Raw genomic sequence first — 14,158 nt, forward strand, 5'->3', positions numbered from 1 at the left:
TGAATTTGCATCTCTTGTGACTGAACTGAAACCTTGACAAAGTGGAGAAAGAAAAAAAAAATACAGATACATGAGACCACTCTCCAGACAGGGCAAGAGATCTAAAGATCCTTCACAGGGGATGCAGAAAACTTACAGCAAGAAGCGAAAAACAAACATTTGAAAAACCAATGAAGATGATAAAAACGAGCCCACAGAATCAGCAAACAATATTAAAAGCTTTCTCCAGTAAAATAAAATAGTAAGTAGCTGTTAAAATCAGAGGTTGCTAGGTTACAAGACAAAGCATGCAGATTTCTGGAAGACGACAAAGAACGATTGAAAAATAATGCGCATGTTTACCGAAGAGAGGAAATGCAGCAGAGTTCTGTAAATTCCTCTTTCTGCACAATGTAAAATTAGGACATCTGAAAAAGCTGTACCAAACAGTCTTTGGTATTTTGAGGTGTTTAAACAGTCATCATACCCTTATTCCATTTTCCTCTGGGAACAGAACCCACAGGTTCGGAAATAAATGAACAGTTTAGCCAAATCAAAACAGCAGGGGAGATGGCAACCTAGTCAGTTATTAAATAAGCGGGCTTCTTTGGTAGTTTGACTTTGTACCAAACCTAGAATGTACGACAGAAGATAAACAAAACAGGAAAATGAAGAAGGATTAATAATAATAATAATAAAACACACCCACACACACAGTTTGTACAGCGGCAATGGCAGTACCTTTTCACTATTCAGAAGATATATATATATATATATATATATATCCCCATATGTCCATGTCTGTGTCATGACAGGGTGAAGGTACAGTAAAGAGGGAGAAAATATATTTCTACTCTTATAAAAATGAAGTTGAAGAAGAACTTTGTGCCAAGACTGAGTGAAACGCTAGAAGAATGAAGAACAGTGTTCAGTTCCACATGGATACTGGTGCTTTTCAACAAGTTCAGCAAAGAGCAGCCAGAATAATCTCAGAAACATTTCGATACAGAAAGGGACAGGGGGGCATTGGATTAAGCCTGGTGTGGAGGAGCCATCCTCTGGGTTCTTCAGATCAGATTGAAAACAGAGAGAAATACAACATGGACAAATGACATGTAAGCAGAATTGGCTAAATGATACTGTCTGTTTTGTCAAATTATGTTCTTTAATCCTCACGTTTAACTACAGAGGGAACACTGCATAAAAACAAACATTCGACATGGAATTTTCACTGAATCTGAATTTAGTGCAATGCGATTCCTCTTTTACTTTACGCCAATAAAACAGGAACATACCCATACACATCCATCCATCCATCCACCCATCCATCCTCGAACCTCTTATCCTAGTCAGGAATGTGGGGAACAGGAATATATAAAAATAACAAGCAAAGACCTTCAGGCACTAACAAAAATATGAGCATGCTTTCAGATGTTTGTTTTTCTGAGAAAGCCTGTTTTTAAGGTTTACTGCGCAAAAAAAAAACCTGCACATATATACAGTCAGGTGGAATTTGTTTTCATTCAAATTTATGAAAAACCAGGAATATAAGAACCACTGGCTTTATGCTGAAAACTGGCAGCTTAAATATGGTGAGCATTCAAGCAGCCATCAGTAACACCGGAAAGCATGCAGCTTTGACACCAAAAGCGAGGCACCACAGGAACACCCAAACTAAACTCAGAACTTAGCCACACTTACTCCAGAAGTACTGTGACAATAAATGGTATTTTACAGGCTGACTTCAGTCTGTCAGATTTCAGAGCAATCAATCTTCGGAGGGGAGCGCTTGATGTCACTTGAAGTCCTATCTCCCCAAATTCTCTGCTCACCGTGGAGTTACCTAATGGATTTAGGGTCTGGCCTTTTGATGGCGTTTGCTGAGGAAGGGTCACCTGGCTAGGCGTGCTTGACGAAGTCTTTCCCAACTTTCAACTTGCCATCAAAGCCCTCCTCCCTCATCCAAGGCTGACATTTTAAAAGTTGAGATACTCCAAAAACACAACGATAAGCCCGCCGCATCGCCAACTTTCCAGGTCACGCTCCAAAATTTCCACTAGACTATCACTACAATTAGATCGATGTGCATTTTCAAAGTCACCACCCGTGGGCTTCAGATGTTCTTCAGCTGGGCGCAGCGAGCTTGGGACTCGGACAATAGCTTCTGTCGCCGTTTCCTCTTAGACTGGACTTCTGGGAACATATATCGCTCAATGGTGATGCACACAGGCTAAAGCTTACAGATGTGACAAACCTCTGATGTTCAGTCAAGCAAGAGCCACCAGCCCCCATTGGAGAACCGTCTGTCAGATTGGCTGGATTTAAGCCTTTTGCACATTATGTTCAACTGAAAAGACACAGGTGACTCCTTCACAATAAACACTGTTCAAGCTTCTGTTCCTTTGAGCAACCGGGCAGCTGCTGAGAATAAATAAAATCATTAGATCTGAAAAAAAACACTGATCCTATGTGTCTCTTCTTTTAATTATTTTACTGGCAGGTCTTTAAATAGCAGAAATGAATCACCTCTCAGATATTGTTGTCAGCTAATTGGGTTCCTAAGGTGAAGTAATGACTTTTGAATTTTCCATTTACATCAGGAGAGAATGTGACAAGAGCCTTCAGTTGAAAAGATATTCTTGGTAAAATATTTACTTCAGACCTCCAAATGTGTGTCATGGACAGACTGAAGGGATCCAAACGCAGGCTGAATTGATGTTTAATTTGGAAGCTCGGATTCTAGTCGCAAACAGGCAGGGTCAACACCAGAAAGGCAGAGAAGCTAAATGAGCCAAAGGGGGAATGCAAAAGCGAAAACGCAGGTAGGGCTAGAAGGTCGATAATGAGAAGGCACTCAGTGAGGCGACCAAATCCAGGAAAACATAAAGGCAAGAATCAGCAATCCAGGAAATCAAAAACACAGGTCATACACATAGATCAATGAAACATGGGAATTGCTCAATACAGGGCAGTCACTCAATACTTCAGACAAGACTAGGTACGCGCCGGGCTTAAATCAGCTAACTAATTACTGGGAATGTGTTGCAGCTGTTTAATATTCTGGGGAGGATGAGATCTGGGGGTGTGATGGCTCAGGTGAATCTGGGGGAGATTTCGGGTTAGTTCAGACACAGGACCGTCATTAAATTAAAAAAAACAAACAAAAAACGTTAAAAAAAACTGTATTCTGGTGGCCATTTTAATAAAAGGAATTCTTTATTCAGAGAGGAAATATTTAAATTTTGTGATGAGAATTGCTAAACCAAAACTCACACAAACACACAATTTATTTGAACTAAAGGTGGAAAACATTAGTTTTTTCATACTTTGGGCAAGATTCCCAAGGGGGAAAAAAAAACATGAATTTACTGCTGTGATGTGAAATGATGTCGACACTCCAGTGAACGAATTGGTACATTTAGAGAATCATTCGCACTGACATCCAGTGAGTTATTACACTTTTCCACGAAATGCTGAAGCACAGATTCTCATTTTCGCCCACAACCTGAAGACTCATATTCATGCCTGTTTCTTTGAGTTACGACATGGTAAAAAGACGGATTCCATTTCATTTAAAATGTCTTGGAGGCCTCTGGAGCTGAACGTCTCCTGCAGTTCACATCGGCGTGTTGTGTGCTCGGCGACTTTGTATGTACAAAACACTGCTATTTTCAGTTCTGAGGCTTTGTGTGCAGGCAGTTTTTAGGAGGCCTAAATACGAATCGTCCTTAATCACCACTGAGGCTTCAAATCCAACCTCCAAACAAACAATGCAAAAGTTTGTTTGTCAATAAGATTTTTGCATGCATTTAAAAACATTCACAACCCTTTTGTCTCTAAGTGCCCTATAACTAAAACATATTTTGGTAGCTGTTGTTTTCATGATGACTGTGACACAATAAAAGGCCACAATAAAATAGCGACAGAAATATAAGCAAATTATCAAGCAACAATCGTATTTAAAAAGAATCACAATGACAACACCCAGGATGGCATTTTTTCCATGAATAACATACATGCAGTTACCTAGTCAAATGCAATAAGTCAACCTGTGGCATTAAGTAATATAATTGCAACGGGGGCATTTTCAATGCGATTGCTAAAGGAGCCTGAGATGGTATAAACTAAAAAAAGGTAAGAAAATTCTACTGCTACAATTGCAGCAGCCATTTATTTTTGGTTATAGAAAAGCATGAAGGCCAGGCACGATACTACAACTAAGATTAAGACCAGGATTGCCTTGGACATCACAGTGTCCACAGTATAAAATCAGATCATAAAAAACTTGATACATTAATCAATCAATTACAGATACCCAACTACATCAGGAAAAAAAGAATTGCATACAGAGTATAATATTATGCAGCTATGGAGTCCCTAAGGGGACACGAGAGGAGAAAAAAAAGGAATGGAAAAAAAATTTGTGAGATCTCGTAAAACTTTTTTGCCGTGTGTGTGTGTGTGTGTGTGTGTGTGTGTGATATGGACCACACACCTCTTAGCAATTTAATCCAATTAATTCAACTTCCAAGAGGTAAATTGCAGTAGACAAATGAATCACTGACACCCAATATATCACTTCACGCTGCAAGTGATTATCACCGTCGAGAGATTCCATAAGCTGACGCGGTCAGGCGAAGTGCGTTTTGACAGCACCTGGAGCCTTTGCGCTGTGTACAGTACGCGGTGGTCGGAGCTGCAGGGGGTGTTTCAGGCACAGAAGCACGCGACTGGACAAGCGGCCACAATTTTGAGTGGCACTCGTTTAAAGTGTACTGTCTGGGTAAATCGCTACCCTTACCTGGTCACTTTGAAGCCCCCGCGTGATGCGGTCTATATCACTGCGGTCTGCGGTGGATGTAGCTCCATGTGAGTTTAATCTGGGAGTTCCACAGACTTGTGGACAGCAGAGACCCCACTGGGTCGCTGTACCAGCACAGAGAGACCCAGCCCTGGGGGGGGGGGTTCTCATGACCCAGTGATCCACTGCGCCCGGCACACAAGACGTGATGGCTGTTTAACTCTGACTTTAATCAGATCCCTCATGTTTTTCACAACGACAGCCAGGCAGGAAGATTAATTGAAAACGATGATTAAACAGGAAACTTGCGCTACATGTGTTAGCACATAGCCCCTTTGGTATCCCATTCAAATACCTACAAAATGCAAGATAAAACTAAGCATATTTTGGGACATACTTTTCCACAAGCACATTACTGAGCAAATATCAAACATCAAATACTGCATCTTGAATGATGTAATACAACATCCATCCATTCAGCTTCATAACCGCTTATCCGGAATAGGGTAGGGTGCTGAATCTGGACCCTCAAAGCACACGGAACATGGTGGGGACCTCCAAGATGGCATGTCACTCCATCGCAGGACACAACCGCATATCATTGTAAAGACGCTATATCACCTAACTGCACAGCTTTTGACTATGCAAGAACACCTGTGCAAGTATGAGGTTAATGTGCAAAATCTATGCACAGAGATGGAGGTAGGAGTCCTTGTATAAATGGACTGTCACACAGTCCTGTCCAGTGCCTTGTGGTGACTGTGTTGTGGAAAACTCTGTATAAAAATAAACTGAACTGAAACACTGAATAGGAGTCCAGGAGGCGCAAGGCTATGCTGTTATGCATTGTGCTACCGTACCACTCATAAAGCACAATCCATCCATCCAACCATCCATCTTCAGATCGCCTCTTCTGGTGTTTGCCGTGGAGGCAGAGTGCTCAGTGTGCTGTTGATCTCACGTAACCTCTTACCGTTACATCCATAAATAAGTTGACTCTCCTACCTCACCTGAAAGGAACATTCCGGTCTTTTCCAAGAGAGCTCCAAGGTCTCACGATTGCTGATTCGAATCCCTGCCAATTCACGCTCAGCATTGAGCCACTCGAGTATGTTGTGTTGGTCTCGGCCAGAAGCACAACATAGTTGGCAACGTCAGCTCGCACCTGCCATCCAGGACGCCATTCCGGCTTTGATATCTAGCCAATGAAAATCATCGACAGGAATGAGACCATGACATCCATGTCTGGGGTCAAGACTCACTGCAGATGATCTTGGCTTAACGTAAAGAACGTGCACACAAATCTTATCGCATTCATACACTAAATGACTAGCACACAGAAGGGGTTCCACGACCCCAATCCCTGCAGCGCCTCCCACAGGAAGCATCAAGAAATGCAGTCATATGACATCCCTAATCCCCAAATCATCCATCCATTGTCCAACCCGCTTATCCTTCTGGGTCGCGGGGGGTCCGGAGCCTATCCGGGAAGCTACAGACACGAGGCGGGAAACAACCCAGGGTGGGGGGCCAGCCCAATGCAGAGAAACAGTCACACACCATCCACTCATACACCATCCACACCTATGGGCAATTTAATAACTCCAATTAGCCTCAGCATGTCTTTCAACTGTGGGGAGAAACCAGAGTACCCAGAGGAAACCCCATGATGACACGGGGAGAACATGCAAACTCCACACACGTAACCCCGACAGAGACTCGAACCCGGGTCACAGAGGTGTGAGGCAACAGTGCTAAACAATGCACCACCATGCCGCCCCCACACTTAATCAGGCAATACAAAATATGTGTGTCAATTTATTTAGTTACAGTATATTAACTTATTTACTGGCTACTGGACAAACTATAAAGGTGGATTGGAGTAAGAAATAAGGGCTATATTTGGCAAGAGGTGATCAATTTAATAGTTGTATTGTATATATACATTATATGAATTCACACCAGTCACATATACAGACCAACAATTTACTTTACAGAGGTAATTAAACTAGTTCCTTTCGGCTTACATACCCGTGAATATCTCCAAGCACCATGTCTAATTCTCTAGCGTAATAACACCGCAAAACATTATATAGCTGCAAAGGGTGTCTTAAAATTACACACTTAAGTGGCAATAAAGCCGTGACTATAAAAACCGAGCGTGTTCCCAACGTGAATGGGAATCTTTCTCTGACCGTAAGCGCAACCCTCTCCTCCCACCAGCAGGAGGTGATCTGCCGCTGCAGCATGAATCAGACTGCTGTTATAGCACCGCATCGCGATAACGACGGAGCCCCCGGAGACAGGCCTTATCGGGCCGCGTTCATCGCGCCGATTGTCAGGAGGCTGTTCCATTACACGTTACACGCTCTTATCGGATGCCGTTCGGAATACGTGGCTCGCAGCCGTCGGTGGGCCACCCACACCCATAAACGAGGTAAATAAGCAGGAGGTGAGTGAGCAGGTCCTGAAGATGTGTACAGCCAAAACAAAGCAGGCCGGGGCATTTTCAATAAACACTTTGTCCTAAGCAAGGTCGGGGGCGGGGGCGGGGGCGGGGGCGGGGGCGGATCACAGAAGCTATGGGCGCACGGCACACATAAATATAAAAATCTGATGAAGCTTCACTGGGTGAAAAGGTCATACAGGTACAAAAGTGCACTTCGCTGTACGCACCAGTTCACAGACGAAAGACAAACTGCGGAGGAGTGAAAGGCCTCAAGGATGCGGTTTTTATTGATTAATACTCTTTACAATAAACCGCCCTTTATGCGAACTGGCAAGCAAGTAACCATTTTGGATGTCCATTCACCCTGCCGGTGTGGCGGACGGCGATCCCGGCTGTCCCTCATCCACAGATGCGCCGCGCCCCCACCCCAGTGAGAAAGCAGGCAGGAGCAACTCGGGCCTCCTCCCGATTCGCCACCGCCGCCGGATGGCTCGCCGCTGTGCCGTGACGGGGGAAATTGCTCTGTTTAATCCAAGGCACGGCGAGTCTCCGAGCCGCGATCGGGCAGACAGCACGGCTCCTTTGTTGCCGCTAAGCGGTCGGGGGCCGCCTCTAACAACCCGGCGCACGGCGCTCCCAGCTTGGCGCTAAGGGGAACGCAAAGGGACCTGTCAGAACCGCCTTAATTGCTATTGATTCCTTTTTAATCTAATGCAAGCGTGGGGCTCCTTCGGCTGACGGGCGCGATCTGAGCCTTTTCTCTCTTCGAGAGTGCGCCGAGCTTTTCAAATCCACACAGGAGCTATTTCAGCGGGGAAAAAGAGAGCGCCCCCACAGCAAAATCCCACCCCCTCCAAACTTTCACTATAATTAAAGGTTAATAATGAATACAAGCATGATTTCAATGAATAGTCTGTAAATCTCAGAGGGTAATGAGGCCCAACAGTACCTTAAATTATTACTCTCTTTTTTTTTTACGCAGAGGAATAATAAAGTGGTAAGCAGTTAACTCGATAGCGCACAGAAGAAAAGGAAGTTATCACAAACTGGCAGAAATATAAAATTCTGTGGATATCAAAAAAAGAACCAGAACCTGAACATCAGCGAAGATCTACGGAATAAGTAACAGATATTGGCTGTAGTTGCTATCGCTACCCAGTGTCTCATTTAGCCGCATCAGACGTTGCGCTTGTTGCGTACGTCGAGGCGATTGTGGGGAATTTAGATTCCGGGGAGGGAAATGAAGGTGGTAACCGCCGTCAGCCAACTTGATTGGAGAACGGAATTGGCTAGGGGGTGTGGGGAGCCAAGTGTCTGAAATGAACGGAGTATTACGTATTCCGGAGACAAATCCGCCGTAAATAATTATGCAAATGGAAACAAGCACTCGAGGCACTCATGCTGTACCATGCAGCCAAATACATCTGACCTGTTTCACTAAACGGGAGTGCGAGGAGATTAGCGAATCAAGGTCTACAGCATTGCAGGCTGGGATCTATAATGCGACATGTCAATGAAACAACTTTTATAAATCACAAAATCTGATGGAAAAACATTCCGATCCTACCCCCATTTGTCCACTCTGAACACCGTAAACATGTTTATTTGCATATGATATGGATGACAAAACTGATTATCTAAAAAATGACAATTATAAATAATTAGTACAACTATTAGCCTTTTAGCTCTATGTGACCTGTGGATATCAAATTATTAGCATGCTGCTGAGTAACAGAAGAACGATGCATAAAATGACGCATTGAAAATGCGAATGCGGCCGTTGTTCTTAAGGGTCATGTTTCTTGCGGTGTGCATCACAGTCTTGGACCATATGGAGAGGGAACCTGCTGATGCTCGGGGAACCATGAAATGAGTGAGGGAGGGGGTCCAGGAAACACACCAGTGCAGGAAATGCAGGATTTCAATTTTGAGTTAATTTATTTTTATATAGCGTCTTTCTCAACACTTACCCCAAGGCACTCAATAAGAGAATCCATCATTGCATAATTTATACAAAATAGAGTTAAACATTTCCCTGATGTTTACATCCAAAGCAACTTGCAGTTCATGGTTACAATTTATACGTGCTTTGTGGGATCCAAACCCCGGCTTTGTTAGAGGAATTCTCTACTTGTTATGCTACAGGGGCACAAACTTTTGAATCCACTGGCGTTCCTTAAGACCCCTCAAAACATTAAAAAATATTCCTGACATTGATGCCAGGCATTCTTGTGAGCTGATGAGCTTAACGATGGCACCAATCAGTCACCGATGATCCAGACGCCGCAGTGAAACCATAACAAGACAAGCGGAGATGTTCCTTTACAGTGTCTCGCCGCTGCTCTGACTCTGTGGCAAAAAATCATGTTGAGGCGATGCAGCAAACAAAGGTGCCGCTAATTTATGGAAATTGTCTTCTTACTGCTGAAAGTGTCGGCGGGCTCCCCTCACCTTTGTCATTTTTATAACGCATTACTGTGTATCGCAGCTCCAAATGCACCCTGCGCTGCGTTTTACCGGCCAAATATTCAAGCGGTTCAGTATGTGGAGAACGCTCCCCCTTCTCTATACTGTTTAAGCGCTTTAGTGTAGCGAGTGTGACGTCCTTCTGAGTTCTGAGAGGCAGATGACATTTAGATTTCTATCTGAAATGTTTGGAAAATTAAGCTTGCAGGTGTTGTAAGGTTTTCTTATGTCCTGACCATATGCTTACTTAGACTAACTGGCAACGCTAAACTGCCCACACTGTGCCAGTTTGTGACCTGTGATGGATTGGCATTGCATGGTGTCCACTGCCTTGGGTTTACACACACACACACACACACACATGCACACACACACACAGGTTTGTAATTATATCTTTGTGGGGACTCTCTACTCATTTCTACGGGGAAACTCTAATCCCAACATGAGGATCTTAACCCCTACCCAGCCCTAACCTTAACCATAAGTAACCAAACAAAATATGAGACTTCAGGCATTTTAACTTTCTTGATTGCATTCGCAGATCTTTGTGGGGATCTGAGAAATTGTCCCCACAATGTCAGAATGTTATTAGATTGTGGGGACCACGTCTTCTCTTGTCTTGTTATGGCTTTACTGCACCATCTCGGTTACTTTTGTCATATTTAGCATTTATTTATTTAGAACTAGCAGACACGTTTGAGAAAGCAGAGGCAAACAGGCCCTGGAGCATCAGGAGTTAAGGGCCTTGGTTGGGGTCTGATGGTGAAATCACTCTGCTGACTCAAGGACTTAAATCGACGACCTTCTGAACAGAGGCACAACACCCTTACCTGCCGAGCCACACGCCACCCCCCCAAAACAGGGACAGGCTCTTGATTCACCATGATCCTTCTTGAACAAACAGTAATAGTGATTATTGGATGGATGACTGGATATTTACTTTTTCCAGGTGCTTCGTGACTACAATATACGCATGTACACCTCAGGGGATAGCCGGCATGCATGCAATATTTTGATCCAGTCAGGAAACCGCAAATGCCATCAAGCTGACTTTTATGAAGTCATAATGATACCTGTATGTAATTTCATTTTCTCTCTCTGACATCATTGTCCCTGTAAACCTGGTGACTCAATGTAGCCACTTCCTTAGCAACATATTGATGCCATTAAGTAACGGACACTACAATTCAGTCTGAAGTCGAGCTGTCGGAGCACACATGGCAGTCTGACCAGAGTCGCAGGAAATCTCCTTTATGCTGTCAGACACTAACAGGCGATCATCTCACAGTAACCCGGTGGCCCCTCGAATGCCACAATTTATCTGTCATTTTTATTTCTGAGCACTGTGGTCCTGTTTGCCAGTTAACAAGCAGTTTCCTGATAATCAACTATGAAAAACAATAGGGAGTGAGTAATCTGCAGGGTCTGGGGCACGCACCAAATGCGTAACCTCAGCGGAACATTCTACTGCTATTGATCGCGAGACAATGCACCACGGCCTTCCCACTGCTTATACCACGTGCTTCAAATCCGCTACTATTTTTGTGCTGAAAAATCTAATCTTGTACTTCTGTCAATTAAATTTCCTGCAATATAATTTCAGTCGCGGTCTGTAATTTATGGGGGGGCGGGACTGTCAAAGCTCATTAGAATAAAACAATTAGCGCGCATGCAGAATTCCTTGCACTGATGGCGTCATCCGTTTATGGATCTTAATAAAGTTGAGGAAGAAGTGCTAGATAGTAAATGGGGGGGGTGGGGTGGGGATAGTCGCGAAATAGAGAGACCCGGGTGGAATCTGTCACTGCACTGACAGAATTACATTTAACAATGTTCACTCAAGAAGCCAGGCACTGCCTCAGGCCACATAACAAGACAGATACACCTTGTATCACTGATCTGAAAGATTCATCCCTACACCCCCAGCACCCCCTCACCCGACACACACACACCACCTCCACAGTTTCATTGCTGATGGAACTACATCCTCGTTCACACATTCACGCGTCAGCCTCGCAAGCCAGACTATGCATGAGGCAGCAGTTGAGACCTAATGGGGGCAGCTCAGTGGGTGACGCTGTGGCCCCACATCTCCAGGGCTGGGGGTTTCCAATCCTGCCCCTAGGTTGTGTGTGTGGCTCTGAGCTCCACAAATCTGATGGTCATGGGAGTTTTACTTACACAAAAATGTTCTGAGGGCAGAACGAAAAATGATTGGTTCAGAGAGATAACTAATCAGACGGTACAGGAGGTGGGTCCAAGCAACTAGAAGAGGAGGGACCAACCAATCAGATGTCTTGGTTCCACCTCCTCCTGATGTCATTGACGTTACTACTTAATATCCTCTGAATGTGTCTAGCAACATCATCATATATCGCAGACAGACATCAGCGAAGTAACGCTGATCTGGGAGACTAGCAATGTTCTATGTGATGAACGAGCTGACGAAAGCTCTAGTCCTCCACTATGGAAAATGGATGATCTTCCAGCACAGTCTTCTCCCTTATTGTAATACTTATGTTTTTAGCTCTGGTGCTGCTAACTTTGAATAGCGAACAAGAGTGACAAAGCTGACAGATGTCGATACGGACATGTTACCCGATATATCCTGCATCTTTACGGGCACCCAGTCCTGGGCTTCCCTGCCTCATGTCCTGTGTGACCTGAGCTACACTCACTGCACTCCAGGATTGGGCCAGCAGGAGTCACGATGGATGAAAAAGCAGTCGTGATTCGTAACTTTCTATAGCACTCTTGTATTGCCTAAACCCTACACCAGGCAAAGCCTTCAAAGGCATTCTGTCATCATAAAAGATATTATGTCAAAGGCCGCATTTAACTGTAACTGCTAGCTCAAATAAAGCACGTAAATGGTTATGATTATGTAAACTGTTGTGGCTTTTGCTCAAATTAAAGACATTTCCAAGCTCAATAACTGTTATAGGTAGAATAAATAAACACATTTTAAATGTTTAAAATGGACAGTATCAAATTCGGGGGCAAAGAGGTTGCATTATGTCTAGAGTGAAACTCCATTTTCTGATCATCGCTTCATTACACTCTGATGTGACATTATTGGCTATTTATTATTGATCTGATTTCGATATGAAGAAGGGAAGCAGTTCATCTGTGGGGCTTGAACGTGCACAAGGAGGTTGAAGACTATTGACTGATTTCCATATTGACTGGGTTTATCTCAAAGAGGAAATTGTCTCCTGCATTTGTGTGCCCCCAGACCTGTTTTTGGCTTTTCCACACACAATCTGACGTAATCGCTTAACGAGAGGGGAGGAGCTCGCTCACCATGACGGACACGTGCAGCAGGTGCATGCGCTCGTGCGGGACGTGGGCTGGCTCGCGTGCCGGAGCCTCCGTGGCCTGGTGGAGCTGCTCGGTGCTGCTCATGGACACATGGAAGTAGAGCGTTCCATTCTCCAGCCACTGCTGCTTCCAGTGCACCTGTGAGAGCTCAGGGCCCAGGCCTGACATCTCTGCGAGGGGGGAGAAAAGAGGGAGAGGAGAGTGAGATTGCCGCAAGGGTGGGGACCTGTGACCCGGGGCACCCCTTTCAGGGCTCCGGAGGGACTGACACTCTCTCAACATAGAGGTACATTATTTTTTATTTTTTGCTGGAGTTCTTCCAAATCTTAGACAACTAATTATGAGGCATTGAGCTGGAATTGCAACCAAAATGCCTGAATTCAGCTACAGTGAAGCTTAAAGTGATTCAACTCTTTCCAGCGTCATGGACAAAAGAATCTACTAAGAATTACAAAACCTCTTCAAGTGTCTCTTGCTTGATTACTTGTATTGTACTAAATGATTGATTGTTATACTTTATTGCTTCACAGATGCTTATACCCAAAGAAACGTATATACCGTGTGAACAGACACATTCAAGCTTAATACAAAAAAACACCACTTATGTAAGATTCTAAACTACATTGTATCCTGGAATTGGAACAACATCTTATGTTCTACAGCTGCACATTTGCAACCTGTTTCAGAAGATTTACTCTTGCTCAGAATATCCATACATAAAATTTAGCAGTTTAGTATCAAACAAAAACAATGTTCCATTCCGAATATACTTTTACATTTCAGTGTCACCGAACAACATAGCAGAACATTGGCAGCCAAACAAATTTGGCCCTAATTAGCAAGGTGGTGTCACACCATCCATCTGTTTTCAGTAATTGCTTGTCTAGTTATGGTTGCCTTTATTCTAGGTAAAAAAAAAAATCTACGTAATGGCTTTTTTTCTGGTGTGGAATTAAATAAAGAAGAAACACCTGGATATCCCAGAACACTGCACAAAAAGTCAATTGCAATATGGGAGGCAAACAGTTTTCATCAAATTTGACAAAAAACAATTGTCTTGAAATGACTGGCTATATCATTCAACAATAAAACCATAAACAAGCAAACATAGTGAGTCGAGAAAATAAGATTTGTGTTATAGG

At 43.8% G+C, this 14,158-nt stretch overlaps 1 protein-coding gene across 1 annotated transcript in view; it reads right to left on the reverse strand.

Moving 5' to 3' along the window:
* The window catches only part of LOC111843458 (astrotactin-2-like), a 285,762-nt gene that overhangs the window by 216,414 nt on the left and 55,190 nt on the right, over positions 1-14,158 (reverse strand). The window contains exon 2 of the mRNA XM_023811080.2: positions 12,999-13,186. Coding sequence (XP_023666848.1) covers positions 12,999-13,186 — 188 coding nt within the window. The remainder of the gene's footprint in view (positions 1-12,998; positions 13,187-14,158) is intronic.

The sequence above is a fragment of the Paramormyrops kingsleyae genome, chromosome 7, assembly GCF_048594095.1.
Source record: "Paramormyrops kingsleyae isolate MSU_618 chromosome 7, PKINGS_0.4, whole genome shotgun sequence".
Lineage (NCBI taxonomy): Eukaryota > Metazoa > Chordata > Actinopteri > Osteoglossiformes > Mormyridae > Paramormyrops > Paramormyrops kingsleyae.